This window comes from Betta splendens, chromosome 14 (genome assembly GCF_900634795.4).
Source record: "Betta splendens chromosome 14, fBetSpl5.4, whole genome shotgun sequence".
Taxonomy (NCBI): domain Eukaryota; kingdom Metazoa; phylum Chordata; class Actinopteri; order Anabantiformes; family Osphronemidae; genus Betta; species Betta splendens.
The window spans coordinates 2,322,777-2,345,753 of NC_040894.2; the positions used below are offsets into that span (position 1 = coordinate 2,322,777).

Sequence of the window (22,977 nt, forward strand, 5' to 3'; positions counted from 1 at the left end):
CTCACACACTGCTTGGGTCAAGGATGGGAGATCTGCAGAGCATGTTTTAAACACAAGACGGTTCTCACATGAAACAGGTTTTATATTTTTAAGTGATCAATTTTACATCTTGCAGGTTTGAAGTCCACACGTATGAAATCTACTCATTTTAAGAATAAAAGTCATGATTGTTTAACATAATTATCCCCTGACACCACGTTCCACATAACAATCCGTTCAAGTTGTTTCACATATGTAAATAATAACTTTCCCTGAAGGTGTTAATGGTTATCAGGGCAGTCTGATGATCTCTGCTCAACCCATAGATACAGTATGTGTGAGACGCTCAAAGTCTGTGAAGAATAAAACGGATGTGGTTAAAGTTCAACAGATCAAACGTAGACATGATGTTGGCTCCACGGTTGAAGGAGATGCATGAGTTCAATGCACTCCTGACCCCGGGTTGGTGATGGAGGGTTTTACACCGCTGAAGATAAGCCGCAGACATCACTTTGACCCGGGGACCTGCTGCTGAACATTTCACCCCTTTCCTCTTAATCATTACCTTTTTTTATTGAGGAGCATCAATCAGGAGAACTAATCAAACATGTTTATTAACTTTACTCCAGATCAGCGATTAGAGGTTGTTTATTATTCAGTGTTTAATTCTGGTCTATTTCTACACTAGCGGAACTACATGAGTTAAAGATGAAAAGTGACAGATGGGGTCAAAGGTGCAGAGACGGGTCCTTTGGGTCAGAAACACTTTTCCACCTCTTTACTTAAACCTCTGTCTCTGTGGACTCATATAAAGTCGTCCCCTGTTTGATTTAAACAGTCATCAGAGTTATCTTCCACCAAAACCTCATAAACCTTTCAGATCGGTTTATTTAAATCACACCGTCCTTAAAAACAAGCAGAGGATATAAAACAATGAAATCAAAGCGTGCACACGTCAAAGCCGCAGCATAATAATGTCATTATAAGAAACAGTGGGTGCAGGAGCACGACGGCTGAGCCTCAGAGAGGGGTCGCGTCAGGCGTTCGCCGTAAAAACTTGTCAAATCAATCTTGCCATTCATTCGCAGAAAGGAGTGAGCTGTAAAAAATGAGTCACAGACGTATACGTTTAAATGGAAGCAGTAGTGAAGCAGCAGCTTTCCTTGAAGCGGCCGCTGGGTGCAGGTTACATCATCTGCGTCTGCTCTGTGATAAACTTGCTCCAGCGTTTCTGCAACATTGTTGATAAAAAGCTCATTAGTTCTGCTTTACTGACCTTAACTTCAATTAAATGAGAACAAACAGACTCGAGGAAAAGATCTATTATAGTTTTCAATGCATGACTTTGAGGAACGTTTACTTTATTTTATTGATGACTGGCTCCAAAAAACAAGTGTAAAGTCTGAGACTATGGAACCTTATCGTGATGGACAGCGGGTGACTCCCACAGACAGTACAGTCACTGGCCTGTGGGGGGCGCTAAACCTCCCCATCGAGGCTGAGGAAACGTTGCACAAGGAGCCTCGATGGGTAAAAGCTGAGATGATGCAACGTAACACTGGCCCGAGGACCGAAAAAATTTCATGGAAAGTTTGCTCATTACTTTAAGACATGAAAAATGCTTCAATATGTCACATGCTTTGTTTGTGACCATCACCCCTGGTTTTTCCATTTTCTGAAGCATGAGGTCAAAAGCTGAGGAAATCCTGCTAGATTCCTGATCCTGATAAAACTTGCACTGGTTGGATTCTACTAATCCTTAAAATAATCAACACATGCTCCTATAACCTTGTCTTAAAAACATGTGTGACACATAAATACACTATAGACACACACAGGTTTTATTTCCCCACACATTTCTTAAAAGTATTACAAAATTGCTCCAAACATGAAGTGACCAAACTTTAGTGTGTCACGCGCGTGACAGTGTGAGACAATGACAATCTACGGTTCGGGTGAAATGGGACAAACGCAGAGAAACGCGGATCCTCCGCGTTCCAGCGGATCCGCCACGCGGCAGGTCACGGTGTAACCGGAGGCTAACGAACCGCGGCCTGGACCTGGACCGGTGCCAGCGAGCTGTCAAAGCAGATGGTCCGAAGGGAGATCGGCTTCTCAAGCAGCTTGTCTCACACCAAAGCCTCAAATAAGTGTCTTATCCTCACAGGTGGCCTAAATAGTGCAGTTTATTGGCGTTGCGCAAGCGGCTGGAAAACCGCACCGGAATCCGTCAGCAGGAAACGGAGCAGAGGAAACGATCACTTGCGTTAAACTCACGCACGCTGGCGGATTAGGGCGGGATGGGGTTAAGGTTAAACCGTGGTACCGGCGCTTAGTTACTGAGATGGACTCAGCAGCACAGGGCGTTTCACTGGGGTCCGTTTGGACGCATGTTGTGTCCCTTCAAAATGAACCGGCAGCTCCACGCGACGCAAGAGGACGCAACTTCATAAAGTGGAAAAGAAGAAGAAAAGAAAAGAAAAGTTCTATATTCTCTCATAGCAGAATCATTTCCCTCTGACCCATTAGATTTATACAGGCTCAATGGGCACCTGCTATACATTATATATTAATGCTATATAAATGAACTGGTCTAAGTTTCCTCTCAGCGCAGTGGATTCCTATAACTCGCCCTTTTCTCTGCAGACTCTTTGGCAGCTCCAAACTAAACACAGGCGGCCAACAAAGGAACGGGATGATTTTCCCCAGCAAATCCAGAGCCATGCCATCACGGGGAACTCCCGTGCACTGACTGCCGGTGAAAACTCCGCAGGAAATCTCCCAGCGTTTCCCTCCCGAGACGAGCGCGTCCTCGTGCCGTTGCGCATGCGCAGAGAGGGCGCGACGCGGGAAGCCCCTGAGATGACCACGGCTGGAGTCGCAAAAACACCCGCCTGGGGTTTCCCGGAAACCCTTCAGCAAGTAAAGGGGGACGTGTGCTCACATTAGACACGCCGCAGGATCCGTCTGGCGCAACACGCGAGTGTAATAAAGTCGCATTACGCGTCACTCCGCTAAGCGCTTGCGCCAAACTTCCCGAATTGCCCCCCGTTCCTGCGGCGCTTATGGAACCGGTGTCATCGCTGCAGGGCAGCGTGGGATCATCCCCGCAGCCCGTCGCGCGTGCGCTTCCGGCCGAGCCCCTGGTTCCGGCGTCTCCGGGGGAGCGGCGCAGCTGACGGCCTGGTGCTGCACTGCCCCCGGAGGCGCGCAAAAATCACTACAGCATTTCTCGTAAACGCCAGGACTTCTCTGCTGCTCGCTGTTTATCCTAAAGGGCTTGTCTCGTGCACATGCTCGTCGTGCCACAGATCCAGGTGAACTTCGGTGTGTGGGAGCTGTTGTTTATTATGGTATTTAGCATCCAAATCATTATGTTATTAAAATATGCATATGGTATTATACATGAACTACAACTACTACATAAAAGTATATATATCATAAATACATATATGACACATATCATGGTTATACATCCATGCAGCTTATATATCCATAAGATAAACATCTGTTGCCCTGAGATTGAACTTGCAGTTTGTGATATTTTACACAGATGTTTAAACGTTTGCTCTGTTTTTGCAGAATCTGTGCAAAGGTTAGTTTTGTAACTTTGATACACATACGACGAACTCAGGTATGTGGGTATACGTGCAGCGCTCTAACGCAACCAACACATTAACTTCCTCCTTGCTGTAAGTAAGCGATTTCTGGGAAGTCCAGCTACTGCTGCAGAAGAGGTGAGGAGAACAGCGCATGCGCCCCACGCTGTAAAAAGTATTGTTTTTTTTTGTTTGGTTATTTGGCCATTGTCAGCGTCTTCTAACGGCATTATTTTGGTTAAACGCGGGTTGAAGGGTCAATCTGCAGAGATGAGGGTCATTGTTCACGGTTAAAGTCAGTTTGCTTGAAAAACGTGGATTTTTCTGGTGCAAATGTGAATTTGTTACAGTAACGTTGGTTTTGTACCTTTATATGCAAGATGCACGTATATATACTAAATTCCTGTTATCAACGATGTTACACTTGTACAAAATATAATTGTCTTCTTAATATACAGAGCAATTTTCTACTGTTTCACGAAAATGATTCCAGAGGTGGACGTGCCTACTTTTTAAAAACAATTGGGGTGGACACTTTTTACAGTGTATCGAGCAGGGAAATACCGCTCGGCGCTCGTACTGTGCATAAAAAGCCCAGTGAGCTCGGAGGCGTCTCAGTTGTCTAACGACTTCTGACCAAGAAGTGTCTAAGTGGATACAACTGAAGAAGCTCCTCTTCGACTAACAACATCCAAACGGATTATTTTTAAGCATTTTTCTCTTACGGAACTTAAGAAAACAAGTCTGTAAGTGACTGGATTTTGGATTTTTTATTAGCATTGAACTGCTTTATGTTTATTTATTACAGTTTTTTGGGTAAATGATGAACTTCTATACGTGGCTGCATGCACGAGGGCGTCCGGCCTGGCTCAGTTCAAGTTCAGCGCTTTGAACGGGACGTTCAGCAGAAGCTGGTGTTTAGAACATGCGGCTGCGCGAGACGCGTCGTTTCTCCGCGCTCACAAGGACGCGCGTCTCCAAAGCGTTGGAACTTCAACATAAATCCACGTGCGTCCGGAACGTCTGCGGACGAAGCGATGTAAAAATCAGCCAACGCTTGCTTTTAATTGTTTCTCACTTAGTTATTCCGCCATCGAGTCGCTTTTTCCCCTGGCGAGCGGCGACTCCCACGCGTCAACGCCCCCCGCGCCGCTTCACGCCCCGGCCTTGAACCGCTGCCGCGTCCAGCAGGCAGCAGTAAATCTGCGGCGAAGGCGGGGGCGCGCCCGCTCCCGCCACTGATGAAGACGCGTAACATTCCTCGCGTATCTAAATATCTCCCGAAATCTCTGCTTGCCTCAGGAAACCATGCCCGTGTCGAGGGAGAGAATGAGGCCATGGCTGGAGAAGATGATCGAGTCCAAATCCATCGCGGGCCTGACTTGGATGGACAAGGTGAGATGCTGCTTCCTTCCTCATGCAAGCGCTGCTTTTAGGTTCATACCTGAAGCGTGAAGTAACTGAAATAGCACGGACATCGGAGCTCAGCCTTAAACTTCTTTTAGTGCCCGCTGCATCTGTGCTGTGCAGCTGATGGTTGTGAGAGGACCCGATCGGCCGCCACTGCCCCGACTCACGCCCCCTTCTTGTGTTTTCCAGGAGAAGATGACGTTCTCCATCCCCTGGAAGCACGCGGCTCGTCACGGCTGGGAGCTGGACAAGGACGCGTGTCTGTTCAAGAAGTGGGCCATTCACACCGGTGAGCGCACGCGCCCACAGCCAGGCGGCGGCGCGCGGGTCGCGTGCGGGGCTAAACCAAACTGTCTCCGCAGGGAAGTACGTGGAGGGCCAGGCCTGCGACCCCAAGACGTGGAAGGCCAACTTCCGCTGCGCCATGAACTCGCTGCCCGACATCGAGGAGGTGAAGGACAAGAGCATCAACAAGGGCCACCAGGCCATGCGTGTGTTCAGGATGCTGCCCGTCGCCCCCAAATCGCGAGGTGAGAAAAGTGGCAGGAAGTGAGCAAGTATTCTGGGCTGCGTGACTGCACGTCCCCCGCTCCAGATCGCAGTGTGATGCGTTCGCACGGTCAAGTGACCGAATTGCTTCTCTCCCATCTGTGCAGATAAGCGGAGCAAGGGGAAGGAAGCGAAGCACAGGAAGAAGGTAAATACAGGAGCGACACGAACAGACGCGTGCTAATGCGGCGCTACAGCACCAACGCACGCTGACGCTGGCTGTTTCTGCTGCAGAGCTCGGTCAAGATGCAGGAGGACCCCGACTACAGCGACACGCAGTCCCCCGTGGCCCCGTCGCTGCCGGAGGAGAGCATGTCCACACAGGAGAACACCATCGACAGCACGGTGCACACGGAGCAGCAAGGTGAGCGCAGCCGCCGGCCTCCGGCCTCCGGCGCCGGCTTCAGCCTCGGCCGCGACCGCGACGCAGCGCTGACCCTTTCCTGCCTTGCAGACTTCTCCTTCGTCACCCCGTCCGAAGTTCCCGAGTGGTCCCTGTCCGTGGAAATCGGGCCCGACGCGTTCCCTCCCACCCTCAGCCACAGATTTGAGGTTTCGCCCGACCACAGCCCCGGTAAGACCCCGACGCCGCTAGCTGTAGCTAACGAGCCACAGCCCCACCTACGAGCCCCCACTCACCTCCCCTCTCTCTTCTCTCCCTCCATGCGACCCTCCAGGTTACTACGACGACGATATTGTCCAGGTAAGCGTGACTCTGAGCTCCCACTCTTTGCAGCATGCGTTTGTCATTGACAGGAATTCCCATGTGTGTCTCACTCTGCTTGTTTGGCCTGTGCTTCACCGCCCCAAATTAAACAGAGACAAGCTGCTACAAATTCTATCGGTACTTAGTCCAGTGTTGCTCTTTCAGATTTGCCAGCAACTGGAGAGAGAATCACAGCTTTTCCCAAGCACTGTAGACGACAGGGGGTTCCTGAGCAATGAAGCATGCACCAGTCCAGGCAGCCAGTGGAGTGAATCCTCCTCAGGTAAATGCTGATGGTGGCTAGCGTCACTGCGCTTGGAAGTCACAGTGACACCAACCGCACACACGGCCGCTCCAGCTTCCTGAGGCTGAGCTTCCTCTGTTTGTTTCGCAGGAGACGATGTAGAAGAAGCGCCACAGTACACAACCCTCGGCACAGACTTCACGAATCACACAGACGACTTCTGGAACGCTCTGTTCATGAAGGCCGGCGTGGTTTAAACCTTTGAACTCTGGACTCTTTTTAAACTCGGGACCCGTCCCCTCCGGTCTGTGACGGGAGGAGGCCTCGCCCAAAGCTACGCAGACCCCCCCCACGGATGCTGTGCGTCGCAGCAGCGGGAGAATCCTCTGCTCAGATGTAAATGTGAAGCAATGAAGAAGCGTGCACTGCTGGTTGTTTTTGATGGGTTTACAGCTTTATTATCGTGCAGGCCAAACGTAAACAGTCTCCCACTAACAACAGGCAGTTAAGGGCGGTTCAGGGTGATCATGTACCTACAATACCTACAATAACTTCTGTTCTTCCGTTATTCATGTAGATGTGAATAGGATGTACATATCTTTCAGGGCCTGAGAGCGCCGTCTCCTTCACTTTCCTGTAGCTTGAGGTGAATGTACATTGTTTCTGTAAATAGTTGTGTGTGCTGTGTTTTTATAAAATAAAAGATATGTTTTATCTGGATGAATAGGATTTGGTTTGAATGAAGGCTTGGGTTTAGTGAAGAACTGAACCCAACCTCAGCACCATTTAAAGCTTAAAACCATCAAACAAACACATTTGATCAACTAGTGAACAGTAGAAGATACAATAAAAAAGGTTCCCACAATAGCAATTTATATAAAACCAAGTTGTAACTGCTGTGGTATTTTAAAGAAACTGACATAATTATTGCACCTGTGATCTTGTGATTTAACAGGGCTGCACCTGGTTACGTGGACTAGATTTAGACACTTGATGAATACAGGAAGGCAAACAACATCAATTTAAAGTGTAGAAGCAGCCGGTCTGGACACAAACAACAAGGCTAATTGTGAGGTTGCAGAGGCCAGAATGGAAAAATGATGCTCACATATTTGCATTAAAAAACAGATCGGCGGCTGCTCTTTGGAAGTGACTGATGGCACTTGTGAAGGAAACTGTACGAAGCCTGTAGAGGCTCAAAACAATGAGGGCTTTGTATGTTTCAGTTGGAGGCTGGTGTGTTTGTGTTTAGAGGAAACCCCGATGGCCCGGAGGCGCGGGCGCGACTGGGTGATCGCACAGGATGACATTTATAGATCGAATAGATAGTAACTGAATAAAACGTCAGATCAGGACGAGTAGCTAAGGGTTGAATGTGTAAAGATCCACGTGATAGTGTGTCAGAAATAAAAGCGTGTTTACAAACATTTGCCTCTAATTAAAGATGAGTCGGATGAAATAATGAAGCATTGTTCGCGCTGAGAAAACTATGTTATTGCACCAAAAACCGCTGTCGATGACCACAATCAGCATTAGCAGCGCTCAGACGTGGTGAGAAAAGCCAGAGGTGGTGAAAACGAGCAGCACAAACACTTGTGTATTTTTAGCGGCATGTCTTTCATAATGTGCTTCTGTGGAACAGACTTCAGACGGCGGCGAGGCTACTTTTCATCAGGTCTGTTCAGGTGTTTGCTTGTGACGGCAGAAACCAACCTGTTGCCAACATGAATGATGGAAATGTGGTGATAATGCAGCGATAAGCTTGTACATGTACATGTTTAGATTGAATCTCATTAGGGAGGACGACCAAAACAACACATTTCTATGAAACGCTGGAATAAAAGTTCACGTAATATTAATTTTAATATTTTATACCTGCTGGAATGCGTCTTTTGGTGTAATGACATTTAGCAGCAGAACAGAATCTAACTACAGTAATAATTTATCTTATCTTTTCCAAACTTTTTTCTATGTAGTAACCTCTTATTACGCCTCGTCACCATCCACACAAACACAAGCCAGGATTCTTTCTTTTAGGAAACACTTGACTACACCGATTTCACAGTTGTGACTTGAAGCCACGTAATAAAAACTCAAATCTCACTGATCTGCTTATGTTGATGCTGCCAAATTAGTCTCATATGCTCCGTATTTCTGCCATTATGACTCAAATTCGAGCCAGGAGTAAATAAGAACCATCAGTGCTTCACAGGTTATTGCTGTGATAATGCTTTCACTGTGTCGTCTGAAAGAATGAATGCAGAGCTGTACGTGTCTGAACAGCAGCTCCACGTTAACACCTGGACGAACCAAGCGCGTGCTGCTGTTCCTACAACCCGCTCGGTCCGACAGGTGCTACACACACACGGGCCAAAGTTTAACGCCTCCAAAGGCCTCGTAGCACAAATCGACCAAAGAAAAGAGAACAAGATGATACATACATTAATCATTCTTTTATTATAAGCAGCAACAAATACCATTAGAGTGAATTAAATAAAAGAATATATAAATAATAACTTAGAAATGCATTTGCACGTTATTGGATATGGAATAAACACATTATTGCACAACTCTAAAAATAATGAATATAGAATGCAATATTTAATTTTTAAGAATGTATAATCATATATATAAAATATATAATCATATATAATCATATATACAACATATATAACATCTCAAGGACTCTTATTAGTTACCAGACATGGTACCAGACATCGTCTTGAGGTTGGACAAACCAATAAAAAACAGATGTGAAACAGTCATGTGCTCATAACAGACCTTTTTTGAAATGTATGTCCATAATGTTCCCACAGTCTGTTCATCTTAGTTTCAGACCTAGTTCCCTCTTTCTCCTTCTGCTGATGAAGAAGTGGAGGACACCACTACAGCTGATGCTGGGCAGACTGGGACCCTGGCAGAAAAGAGAACAAATAACGCATTAATAAACACCTTGCTTCCTTATTGGAGTCTCCTAATTGTGCAAGAATGTTTAAAATCATTATGCAAAAAAAACCATGAATCAAACTGAGAAAGAAAGATAGAAATTAAAGAAAATGTAAAAAAAAATACACTCACACCGGAAATCACTAAGAAAAAACATTTTAAACAACCAGTAAAGTACACACCAATTTACCAAAACACTAAATGTTTGAGTATAAAAAACAAAACAAAAAAACATTGTTATTATTAGATTGTTATAATTAAATCTAAACGTTTAAGGCGACATCGCTGTTACTGTGGAAACCACAGACAACTGGACAGTAACAAATGTAATGTGTTTGGATATACTTGATGAGCTTCTGTAAATACACACACACACACACACATTTATGTGTATATAAGTATATACATTTCCTATAGCATATAGAATATTCCACGGATCATCAGACGACTGTCACAAAGCCAATTCATAAAATCCTTTAGAACAGTTTCATTCAACACTTTCACACCGTATGGACTTAAATGTGAGCTTGTATTTACACAAAGTCTAAAGCTAGTTCATGTTTCATTAAACTTGTTTTCTGCCAACAGCATAATGAAGTTGTCATGGCAGGTCGGTGAAAGACAAAACTGATCCATGTTACAGGAGGTGTTGATGTGTCTGCATTAACAGAGGGCTTTTGTTACAAGACGCATGGAGTCATTTGAAGTAAAGTACTCATTTTTCAGCTTTTTCATGAGGCTGCTTTTTTTACCTTCATAGTGGAGCAAAAGCTTAAATGTGCTGCTGCAGCAGCATAATTGGCAAATAAAGGTCACACAAGGAGGAAGTGGAAAACGCCTCCTGGGAAGTGCCTCAACTGCCATTTTGCCACTGACAAAGACGTTGGCACAGCCAGAGCGACGTGACGTGTTCCATTAAACGCCGGTGGCTCAGCCACATTCATAGTGACATGACAGTTGATGTTTGTGTAGGTAACTGCTGGAACCACACTGGTTCCACTTAATTGATCTATGTAGAAGTAAATATTTTTGATCAAATAAAAACATTTGCTTCTAATTTAAACTATCTAAAAACCTTTCTTCATCATTCTGAACAGATTTGCTCCCCTAAATTGCTGCAGCAAGTATTTTTTCAAAGAGCAATAACTTCTGTTAATAGGTAATTGAATTCCTATTTGAGAGACATCGAACACCTCCAACATCATGTTTAAGACTCAGTGGCTGTTCACTGACACCAGTACGGCATAGACCACTGTTTGGATTGGGGGGTTCGTGGTCTGAAGGAACAGCATCCCTGAAACTCTGGGCTGAGCCACGTTTTAGGCACGTCATGGCGAGAGTGTGGCTTAAAACACAAGATTGATGATCTGATAATTGTAGGCGTCAGTTAGTTGGAGTATTGATTATTCCTTTTATTAAGAAGACTTAAGGCGTTTGATGTTTTGTACGCTACTGTACAAGCCAAGCGTCCTCGCTGGCCTCCTTGCTAGCCTCCTCGCTGGTTTCCTCTCTAGCCTTCTTTCTAGCCTCCTCACTAGCCTCCTCACTGGCCTCCTCGCTAGCCTCCTCACTGGTTTCCTCTCTAGCCTCCTCACTGGTTTCCTCTCTAGCCTCCTCACTGGTTTCCTCTCTAGCCTCCTCACTGGCCTCCTCACTGGCCTCCTTGGCCTCCTCGCTGGTTTCCTCTCTAGCCTTCTTTCTAGCCTCCTCACTAGCCTCCTCACTGGCCTCCTCGCTAGCCTCCTCACTGGTTTCCTCTCTAGCCTCCTCACTGGTTTCCTCTCTAGCCTCCTCACTGGTTTCCTCTCTAGCCTCCTCACTGGCCTCCTCACTGGCCTCCTTGGCCTCCTCGCTGGTTTCCTCTCTAGCCTTCTTTCTAGCCTCCTCACTAGCCTCCTCACTGGCCTCCTCGCTAGCCTCCTCACTGGCCTCCTCGCTGGCCTCCTCACTGGCCTCCTCGCTGGCCTCCTCACTGGCCTCCTCCCTGGTTTCCTCTCTAGCCTCCTCACTGGCCTCCTCATTGGCCTCCTTGGCCTCCTCCCTGGTTTCCTCTCTAGTCTCCTCACTGGCTTTTGGGGTTTAGCGAGTGTGTACATTGCTGGTCCTGCCCTTTTTAAACGGCTTCACTTTACCATAGTGGGTTTAATGAATTGGTAGCCTTCAAAGCTAATGTGTCTATAAAAGAAAACAACAGGTCACTAGTTTTGAGTAAACAGCAGGAATAAAGTTGCTGGTATTTTCATGCTCTATACATTAGAGCGGCTGGAAACAACATGCAGGTTTGACACAAAACAAACAACCTGACAGTGAACGTGCCGCTGCTACGTGCTTTTCATTAGTATTTGTCCTTGGCTGAGTTATTAATTCATTGTTCGTGGCCTTAAGAATACGTTTATGTTTATCTTAGTGCTTCATTATTATCTGTGTTTTTATATACTGTTTCCTTTTATTTGTGTTTTATCATCCTGCTGGAACATGTGAATTTTCCTCTGGCATTGATAAAGTATCTATCGATCTGTCTATCTTCATGGCTACTCATCACTTTTTAGTTTTTTACCCATGTTTCTGGGATCTGATGATGATAATAAGAAAAACAGCTTATTGTTTAATCTGTGTAAAAGAAATAGACTGGAGTCACAATCTAACAGACACGTACAGATACTAGAGACACACCCAAAGTAAACCACATGAGAAGAGAGCAGCGGAGGCAGCAGGGTGGAATGGGCAACCGTGTGTGTGTGTGTGTGTGTGTGTGTGTGTGTGTGTGTGTGTGTATCTCTGGTGCTTTCCATCTGGCATGTATAAACACTGCACTTTACTTTTAATAACACTACACTGAGTCACTATAGAGCAGATTGAACTGTTTTTTTAATAGTTGTGAAATGACAAAATAGTGGAGGGAGGTTACTTCCCCCGAGCTTCACACAGTCAGACTCACCACCGCAGGGTAAACTCAACGACCGGTATTTCCCTACGCTTTTTATTTAATCTTGTGACACTGACTGATATCGCTTTGAAGTTAACATTTATTTGCAATCACGAGTCAAAAGTTCTTTATCCAAAATTACATAATGTGTCACTTAATGAAGACGTGGGGAATATTTTTGTTCTGCTTAAAATAGAACAACAACACATTTCTGAATATAATGGGTTTTTTTTTTACAAAACTTCTGAATTTTCAACTGTAAAACAAATTTTAACTTTCATTTTAATTCTGACATTTTTTATACTTTAAGTTAAATTTGTATGAAACTATAATATTGTAGGTTGTGAATTCTGTACATGAAGAGTCATGAATACTATACACACACGTTTGTGATTTATGGCCTGGAGTCAGATTTGTCTTCAGAAGGAATGTGTGTTATCTCTTTGTGTAAAATAATAGGTGCAATGTTTTTGCTCCTCCATTTTTGGAGACTATACCATTGTGTAGATGTCAATGTCTTTGTTGAATTTATGCCAACAAATGTGAGTTTACTGGAAACAGCACCTGCGACGAGTCGCTGCAGGGGAGCGGGGAATGAAGACAAGCTACATCGCTCACGCAGACTGACGTGAGGAGAAAACTGGGACGGACGCAGGACGCTGAAGCTTGAAAGTGATTCCATAAGGTACCAGCCATGTGCGGACGCCATTAATCAACGGAGAACGTATTGGCTCACGTGCGCATGGGAGAAAAGACAGGAGTTTAAAGATCACACATTCTGCTTTGCAACAGGCTGCAAAACTGCACCCAACAATCCCAATCACTTTGTTAACAGTGTAATTATGTGACGACAACATTCCTCACTGCCTTCATTACGCAAAGTCTCTAAGAGGAATCCACTGAATGCCGGCCTAGCGACAGCTAGCTCGCCTCTAATTGCAGGTGCAGTGTCATTTGACTCCTTAAAGCTCAAAACGGCCTCCCACCAGCTTCTGAACGTGCAGTTCGCCCTTTGTGTGGCATCGCTCAGGTCAAACGTCTCTTATCGCTGCACTTTGTGCCAGATAATCATTAAGCAGAACTATAACAAGTAAAGAGGTGATAATAATAATAAATGTCTGTTATTGACCCAAATATCTCTGGGATGAGACGCGCTATGATGCCACGTTCCCCGAAGTGCTTGCAAAGATTCGGTCGCCTCTGACTGCACAATAACACAGGCATAGTTCACACGCAGCAAACACGTGTGTTCAGTCAATAAGCAAGAATAAACTGACTAAAGACTAAAACCTAGAGCAGACAGACCCAGTGCTGAGAGGCTGAACCAGCACTGAAGTGCGTGAGGTGGATTTTCAGGTTTGGTGACATCCGTCGTGTTTTAATATCGCTGCTGGACACACACACACACACACACACACACACACACACACACACACACACACACACACACACACACACACACACACACACACACACACACAGTAGTTGTTAGCTGAAGACCAAATAAAATCGCTACACAGGTCCCCCCGAAGGCAAACTGGGTGCAGATATTTGCATTATTGCATGCCGCCTGAGTCTTTACATGAAAATCTCAGCGTAGACGTTTGTATATTGAAATGAAGGCTATAAAAGGCCGATCATCTACAGCGAGGGCTGATGCAAACGAGCTATCAACCTTATAGCTCAGTCTCCGTGCACCAGCACTGACTGTTCACACTGTCTTTAATAGGTAATGACTCAAACCATAAGTCACTCCTCACTCAGCATTTAAAAGCTCCCAAAACATGTGAGTTTTGGCAGTTACATATTCTCAGTTTCATAATGACAAATGAGGAAGATATCCTGTTTCAGGACACTCCTAATATTACACCTCCCATCGGTGATCGGTTAGACATTGATGTATCATCAGAAAAGCATCTGTCCCAAATATTTCTGACTTTCTAGATTAGGCGAAAGTAAATTACTGCACTAGTCCTGCAGATACGATGGACACGATGTCTGGAAGCAGGAAGTATTGAAACCGCGCCTCTTTATTGAGCTCTGTGATGGTTTTATTATACAGTATAGGTCCTTGTAACCACTTGATTCATATATGAATGTGGTAGCTGTGTGTTTTGCAGCTGTTACAGTAAGTGGGGAAAGTTTTACAACAGTCCAAAGGTGCAAAATGAACATAAAGACTGAAGCTCATCCCTTATAAAAAAAAACTCACTCTGCTTCATTTAAACAGTGAATGCAACTGTTTGTAATCTGTCAGATCGTCTCCGTCATCAAAACAACAGATCAGTGACTGATAAACAAGCAGGTACCTGTCGGAACCTCAGGTCACAGACTTGTATTCATTTGAACTGAGTTGAGTCACCAGATGAAACTGTGCTACAGTTACATTTAAGTACATGTAGTATAAAAATAATACTGAACTGCCCTCTGGAGAAAAACAGTCAACAAAAGGTCATAAGGTCACAAGCTGATACTATAGATACTAAAGTACCAAACGGTCACTTTTCTGAGGGTTAAAGGAGGCGCTGCCATCTTTGGCCTCCTGTCCCTGCTCCTACACTGCGTATGCGCTTTGCTGTTTACAGTGCGCAAATTAAATGTGAATCATCCAACTCTGTGAATTATTGACCATAACGGACCAGATTCTGGTATTTGTTTATGTGTGCTGAGAAGCAGGAGAATGGGGTGGATGGTTGAAGTGCATCGTGGATGCTGGTATCTGTATGTGTGGGTGTGAGGATGTTTGTGACAGAGCAACACTGGACTTCTCCACCAAAGCAAGATAAAGTAATAAACCTTTCATACTCTGAGCTCAGTGGCTGTGGACTTTGACGAACAGCTGGTTGAAGGACCAGGTCACTTCTAAAACCAAACCAACTAAACTATGTGGTTTGTGTTAATAAAGAATGTGCAGCCACTTTGTTGGAGGTTCCTCCAGACCACACCCAGTTCTGCAATGTGGAATAGATATTTAAAATATGAAACATTTAGCATTTAGCTACTAGGCTAACAATGTGACCCTGAATAAGTGAACCAGAAGAATGGTTCCATTGTTCGCCACGTCTGGACACTTCACACGGCAAAAAAAAAACTCCAGATATAAGCTGAAACATAAAAACACTTCCTCTTAAGGCTGTTTTTAAAACTATGAGAATGTCTCGCTTTATTTAATTTTCTTGTTTACAGACGCACCGCCTTTTGAGGTTGAGTGGGGATTCAAATGGATGCAATGTAAATTACGACAACAAACATTGACTGTGCCGCTTGTTTAGACCAGCTTGTGTTGATGACACCACACTGGGATCCAAAGAGGCTTCACTGCTTGTGCTCTGCAAATAATGAAATGTAAGTAAAGACACAGGTCATGAGTGGATCCACGCTCGGTTAGTGGGGCGTCTACGTCCCTGACTGTAGGTCGACTGCATGCAGTAAATGTAGTTTAGCTTGATTAATAGTTACTATCTCGCCTCCTCCTTCCACCTCATGCAAAACGTTCTCTGCCATTTTGTTAATGAAATTCAGCGGCTGCATATTAATGCTGAGCTCCGTTTGGAGCCTGTTACGGCAACTTCAGCGCCAGTAGCCTGATGCACACGGGTCCAAACGCGGAAACACTAGACAAACACTTTAATTCATATTATCTTATATAACATCATTATAACATACAGGTGATGCGTTGCAGCTACTTATTTTTAGAAGAAGAAAAGAGGAAGAAATTAACCCTTATTAGTCCCACAGTGGGGAAATTTGTCCCTGCATGTGACCCATCCCCGCGGGGAGCAGTGAGCTGCCATAGTGAACGGCGCTCGGGGAGCTTGTGTAAAGTGACTCGCTCATGGTCACACCTGATTCCGCGGGCAGGGATCGAAGCGCGGACCTTTGCCTTCCGAGGGCGAACCATTACCAACTACGCTTCCAGGCCACCAAAAAAACCCTTTATCTTTGCTGTTTACATAGAAATGAATCCTGTTGATTTGTTTTCCTGGAACTTTTACTAGTTTGCAATGTTTGTACTTCTGAATAAAAAACTGACCCCAGCATCGGGGATTTAATAACTGTGAAACCTTTGTACATATGATAAACCTGCTCATAAAAAAACCCAACGTGTGAGAGCATCTGTCTGTAAGTGGAAGTGGGAGTATAGAGAGAGCGAGACAGAGAGAGAGAGAGAGAGAGACAGAGAGAGACAGAGAGAGAGAGAGAGAGAGAGAGAGAGAGGTTAAACTGTTAGTCAGCTGACTTCTGGAAAAGGCTGAAGCCTGTTTTTGTTTGCCCTGTAGGATGAACATGGTTATATGGGTGTGTGTGTGTGTGTGTGTGTGTGTGCATGGGTGTGTGTGTGTGTGTGCGTGTGTGTGTGCGTGTGTGCGTGTGTATGCATGTGGGAAGGTCCTACAGAGCTACCATCCACAGTCAGTAGGCTGATTTGAGGCCAAACCCAGCCTGCTGCTCACCCTCCCTCTGTCTCTATCTCACACAAACACATATGTGAACTGGCGGATGTCGCTGGAGACATGGCCCTCTGCCAGAACTACCAGGAAGCAAAATGAACACAGGGCAAACAAGCCGAATTTGCATGTTTGGCAACTAGAAGTGTACAAGAGCCAACTCAAGATAAACTGAACCGAACCCTTGAGTCTGTGCATAAATGTGTATGGTGCTGCTGTCACTTGGGTTTCCCTGCCCTCAGCTATAAATACCTAACTGCCATTTAGGTGTTTTCATCTTGGCGTGATCATCTAAGGAGTGCATTCCACTCCTAAACTAAACAATACAGACATAGTGTGTTTTTCTTCCCTCATGAGGAACATATATGTGCTACTGAAACCTTTATCTTTACCTGTCACCTTTGTCACTTCATCTGTGTACAGTAGCTTGGCGTCCGTCATAGATTAAAGGTTCAGGAAGTTAGAGCAAAGGGAGCAAGTTGGAGCTGACTTTTTTGCACTACAACAAAGATCAATGCAAGAAAAGTCATAATGCATTAAGTAACAATTAAAGAATATATGGAATATGTGATATGAAGCCAAGGAATGAAGGGCTCATCGCTGTGGCATGCGAAAGCCTGAAAAACAGTTTCTCCTGCAATCTCGCGTGGGCGCAGTAGTTAAACCCATCAAACAATGCGAAGTATCTCACTTCATAGATGCTGTCGATAGCAAGAACATACAAAAACACGAGTATTTGAAGTGACACCTTCCTGTGATACACAGTGATGAATGACAGTGAATGACAGTGATGAATCAAATCACATGCTCACAATCCAATCCTCCTCTGAAGGAGGTTTGCTTTGGTTTAACATTGTATCAACAGCATAAAACTTTACATTAGTTTTGGTTTTAAGGTGAACATTATTTATGTGCATCTTAAACAACATTGGGCCCAACGTGGATCATTGAACGACATCATCTACAGCCTTTGGAAACTTCCTTTGAAACCTCAGCAAATGAAATGGGAAGTGAATGCTGCTGCTTTTAATTTCTCAAAACCAAGTTTTTCAGTTCCCTGATCTAACACCGGCTATTTCCTCGGACTAACAAATGACACCATGTTGTGTTCCTGTTTACTGCAGCTCAACCAATTAGATGTCCTCTGAACAAACCTGAAACATATTTCATATCATCAGATTCCAAACATGTACATACATACTACATGCAGGAACAAGAGCATGGTTTGGTCCGATAAAAGGAACAAACACGTCCTGGTGAAAGTGAACTAATGAAAGTATTTATCAAATACTGATAAATACTTTCATTAGGATTAAAAACATGGGTCATGGGTCAGACTTACTGATGCGAGCTTGTCACTGGTAAAATAATGATTAGGAACTAATGTGGTCAAAGTCAGAAAACTCTGGCTGACACGAGGAACCAAACCATCCATCAACAGCCTCTTCCCTTTTTCACTCCCATTTTCTTTCTTTGCCAACAAAACACAAGAGTCACAGAAGCTTCAATTACAACCACTGGAAGCTGCTGCTGTGAGATATAGATTTAGTGGTTTGTGACGATGGTTTTACAGCAACAACTGTAACGTTTGCCTCTACTCACCTTAACCTGAACCTGAACCACAATGTAACGTGCATAAAGCATCTTAGATATTCAAGCCTTGCGAGATTAATGAGTTTGATCCTTGACTAGAAAAACTCAATTCCTCCTTGTCTGCCCATAAATGTTGTTGGGATATTTCATCATCCATCTAAGGAGTCATGGTCATCAGTTCTGCTTCCTTTCCAGAGTCTGTCTTGAATGGTCGACTATCATAATCTGATCACAATCTGTAAAGTTGAAAACTCGATTACGCAGTCCTCTTTTAACAACAGTCTATTTGCTGCACACTGTTGAGTGCAAGTGTGTGTGAGCAAGCGGCACTCGAGATGTTCTCCTTCCTGCGAGACAGGAAACACTCGATTCTGTCTAGTACTCTGTTTACTGCAGTGAAGTGTGGGAAACGATCGGAGTGGAGCAGCGTCCACCTCTGCGTCCACTGAGGCCAAGTCACCAACGCTGCCCCACCTATGAACACACACCGGTGAACGGCTGCACTGGAGTCCATGGAGGAGGTGATGGACAGGATGCTGGTAAACTCACATCCATCATGGAGACCCCTCCACCCCTGCACATGCTCTGAGCAGCTCCTTCAGCACCACACTGTTACAGCCACAGGCAGGAAGGAGCTGCTGCAGGTCATTGCTCCCACAGACATCAGACTGGACAACGTATCACAACCTCATCTTTTTTCAACCATCCATCTGCCAATCATTAATTTTGAAACCTTGTGTTTTTTCAGTCCTGTTTTCTTTGTTGTTTTCATTGCATTACTTGTTTGGTAACATCTGGCTGAAACCCCTTCACCCTCAGCCCTCATGTCAGGAGAGGGCTTTGTTGTTGTGACACTTTCTGTGGGTGTGGCCACAGGTGAGGTAGGTTGTTGCTATGGCAACAGCAGCAACAACAAAACAGGCAAACAACAGGTTTTAGGCCTGGAGGCAGAGAGACGTGTTCACAAACACACTGGACTTTTATTTATTTGTTGTACTAAAGCCAACATTCATGTGGTTCTTTCCTGCCAAAGGGGCTTTTATGCTACAGCTAATCTCAACCTGTAGGCTAACTGGCAGCAGCTCAGCTGAGAGCCTTTCAATTACCTATTTGTATATATCTGACTGTTGGGTGTGTTTATTTCAAACGATTTTAAAGGTTTCTTAAGAATTTTAAAAGTTGATGGTCTTGCAAAAAAATCCCATCTGGACACAGAGCTTAATAAATTACAGATAAACACAATAACCCAGCTCTAACCTTGTCTGTAGAAATCGTGGGAGGTTTTATGGGAAACTCTGGTTAAGCAGCTTCAAATTTGCATGTGACAATCAAAGCCCCAAAAAAACAGGCACCTGACAAAGCACATCCCCATCATCAAGACGTTAATGTGTTAAAGGTCAGGAGGTCTAAAAAAGTCCCACGTTGGTCAACTCACATATGCACAAAGACCATGGTTCTAAGCATAAAACCTCAATTTAATGGAAATCCGACTGTAACAACGCAGCGCAATAAAAGGCCGCTGGGTGAGTTACCTAACAGTAGCTACAGCGTGACCTACTCTCGGCTGGAGCCGGGTTTCTTATAAATCACGTGACTTGAAAGAAGCGGAGCCCTGCGCTTCCGCCGCGCGGCCGGCAGGTGGCGCTGCGCACGCGGAGGCATTTCTAAGAAACCCGTCTGCTGTGGGGAAATTCAGAGAATGCGCTCCGAGCTCGTCTGGGCTGCAGCGTGCGCCTCTGTGCAGATGCACGTGCGTACTGAAGCAAGCAGCTGCACACTCATCCTTCAGGAAACTGATTGAGCTGCTCGTGTTGTGACTGAAAACAGTGACGCTGGGTTGTTTTAGCCTCCTCAGACTGAGGTTCAGCACGTTATAATGAATGAGCTGCCAGTCACATTAACACGGCACCAAAACAGGAGCTACAGGTAGAAGCATTTTTTAGGACACGAGATGGTTTTAACAGCTAGATGTCCACATCCTGTTCGAGCGAGGATGTCAACACGCCGGTTGAAACATGTCGCATTCTTGGTACTTACCATAACATCACGCGTGAGCTGATATTATGCCATTTTGAGGTTGAGCCTCTCAGCCCAGAATGGGCCCGTAATGCAAGGGGAACTCCGGCGAAGCGTAAACACGCACGTAAACAGGAGCTGGAGCGACTGAACCACTATGACCAGACCGATGCTGCAAACACACAACCTCAAAGCATGGAGCACGTGTGCACAGGCCACACAGGAGTCACACGTACGGGTCAGCTCAGCATGACGCATCCACGTTCGTAATGACCTGTGTTTAACCGTGTCTAAACGCCTGGGACTGCTTTGACCTGCTGTGACTTCATCATCTGCTCATGCTCAGTCAGCTGCGTGGACCTGTAGCAGCTACTGCATCCACTTCATGCCTGTCTCCCTGCATCGTGAGTGGCTCCTCTGTGGTGCAGTCTGTGATTTGTGTTTCTGTACAGCGCTGATGTAAAGGCCAGTCCCGGCTGCTATGTCTCAACCAGATCAAATCACACTGACCCAGTTTTACAGACTCATTTCCTGTTTTTACGGCAGGACTCAGTTTGATTTGCTAAGAAATTCAGATTGGTGAAAGCGTGTTGGTGTTAAACTCTTGTGATTTGCTCCTGTCTACAGGTAAATTACGTTTTCATACAAATAAAAGGTCAACAAAACAAACTACAAGACGTTCCTTATAGGAAATAAGCAGCAAAGCAGCAAAGCTGTTTGTGCAGTGGTTCTTTTTCAAAGCTGGTCTCAGAGCGACATCTGGTGTTCAGTTGTGAAACATCAGTTAGTCACTCAGAAATAAGACGTAAAGGCCATTATTAGTGTCTGGGTGTCAAAGGTCAAGCCCCATTTTTAAACCAGTTTGGCCAGTGGGAACACATTTCATTTGTTTACGTTAAAACCAGTGAGGCACATATTTACAGCAGTTCAAGTTCCAGTTTTGGTGCGAGGATTTTCTACAGGATTGCTACTTTATAGCACGAGTATCTCAAATATTTACAAAGTCTTGTGCTCCTACTGTAGAAGAACATGTCTCAGCTTCATTTAAGTTCAAATACTTGTTGTTTAGGCGTTTGCCACATATGCCTCAAAGTAGCTTTTTGTTTATCACAACCATTAAATACATCCTGCACAGACGAGATCTTTGAACCAGCGCAGTTGAAGCCGCGTGTGGCGCCACCTAGCGGTAGATGATGATACTGCGCACACACGCGTTTTATAACGTTACCACAAAAGGAACGGCCCAGAACAACGAGCCATTTAAAGCCTAGCGCTTCCAGCACGTCAGGATAAGCATGGAATTAACAACACAACCGCCGACCCGTGTTGCTGTTTTCAACCTTTTTAAATCTAAGAAAATTAAGACCGTTTAGATGTTAAAGCTCTATGTGCAGATCGCATTTCCCTTTGTCTGATGACTTATTACCTCCTTGTGAACAGACAGGGCAAACAAAAAAAAAAACGCCCATGAGTCTCAATGTCAAAACTAAACAATAGTAGAACACTAAAATGAGCAAAATGTCGTTTTAAGAGCAGTGCAAGGGAACCTACGTTCACCCAACAGGCTGTGGACCAAATAACGTTATTACCTCATGCACGTTCGTTTCCGCGCTGTAACGTAACTGTTGTTTTACTAGATGTACTTTAAAAACCCAAGGTTTTATTTCATTGAGTTCACTAAAAAGACATTAAACATCATTAGACATCAACATAATCTTTAATTATCACAAAAACACTCTAGACCGTCTGATTCTCCGTAGCGCATCATCTCCGTTTTTTATCTACTCAGTAAAGAGAAAACTCACCCTCAGTCACGGTTCCGTCGCGTTTTCCATGTGGATTCTGTGCTGAGACAAAATCCGAGAACGTTGGACGCGCTGGAGAATCAAACGGTCGCCGTGTGTCTGCATTCGGTTTCGCTTTTACTTTGAAACGAGGCCAAAGCAGCAGCAGCTGAGCCGCGTTCACCTCCGCTCGGCCGCTCCACGCTGAGAACGAACGCGACTTGTTTTCACGTGGAAACCCAAATCACAGACGTCCTGATCGAATCTGAAGCGAAAACGAAATGAATGCCTCCTTTCCATGGAAACCGGTGACGCGTCAGCTGCGCAGGCCTCGGTGCTTCCCCTCACATCATGTAAGACTGCCATGTGTGACATGTGTTGGAGTTGTGTAGTTCTGTCAGCTTTATTTGAACCCACATTCAATGGAGCTGCAGTAGCGACACGCAGTAAAAGCGAAAGCACCCTTCATCCTGACGTGTCCTCACACGCATAATGAACATCTGCTGCAACACAGGCGTCAGGCCTGTGGCGGCTGTTCACATCAAATGACTGCATAAATGTCAAATCATGGGGAAATAAAATGGAAATTAAGTTAAAAATTAACTACGGATGCTTCACTTTTGACATAAACCCATTAACCTTATTTGCGAGGTGATTATGGATTAGCCACTTTCAAGTAAAAGGTCGATGGGTGTAATGTAAAAGTCGCCTCTTTTGATTTTGTTTTGAAAATCCCTCAGCTCTGTGGCTCATAGTTATAAAAATGTAACTGTAGCA

General features: G+C 44.9%; 2 protein-coding genes across 3 annotated transcripts; one reads left to right on the forward strand and one right to left on the reverse strand.

Annotated features, from left to right (window-relative positions):
• The first annotated feature begins 4,166 nt into the window (after nucleotides 1–4,166).
• On the forward strand, nucleotides 4,167–7,207 carry irf1b (interferon regulatory factor 1b). Of its 2 annotated transcripts, XM_029174039.3 has the most exons (10): nucleotides 4,167–4,324; nucleotides 4,881–4,973; nucleotides 5,178–5,277; nucleotides 5,351–5,518; nucleotides 5,645–5,685; nucleotides 5,772–5,901; nucleotides 5,992–6,111; nucleotides 6,215–6,240; nucleotides 6,409–6,526; nucleotides 6,638–7,207. In XM_029174039.3, exons 2-10 carry the CDS (start codon nucleotides 4,887–4,889, stop codon nucleotides 6,742–6,744), a joined length of 897 nt encoding a protein of 298 aa, XP_029029872.1. In that variant the 5' UTR covers nucleotides 4,167–4,324; nucleotides 4,881–4,886; the 3' UTR covers nucleotides 6,745–7,207. The 2 variants fall into 2 exon arrangements, with proteins under 2 accessions (XP_029029872.1, XP_055370510.1); XM_055514535.1 differs by lacking the exon at nucleotides 6,409–6,526.
• Nucleotides 7,208–9,407: 2,200 nt separating this feature from the next.
• Nucleotides 9,408–11,512, reverse strand: LOC114869911 (probable inactive protein kinase DDB_G0270444; the record flags this gene model as incomplete). The annotated part of the gene is made up of 1 exon (XM_041073836.2): nucleotides 9,408–11,512. A coding segment is annotated over one exon (630 nt), but the record flags the coding sequence as incomplete, so codon positions are not given.
• Nucleotides 11,513–22,977: the final 11,465 nt, after the last annotated feature.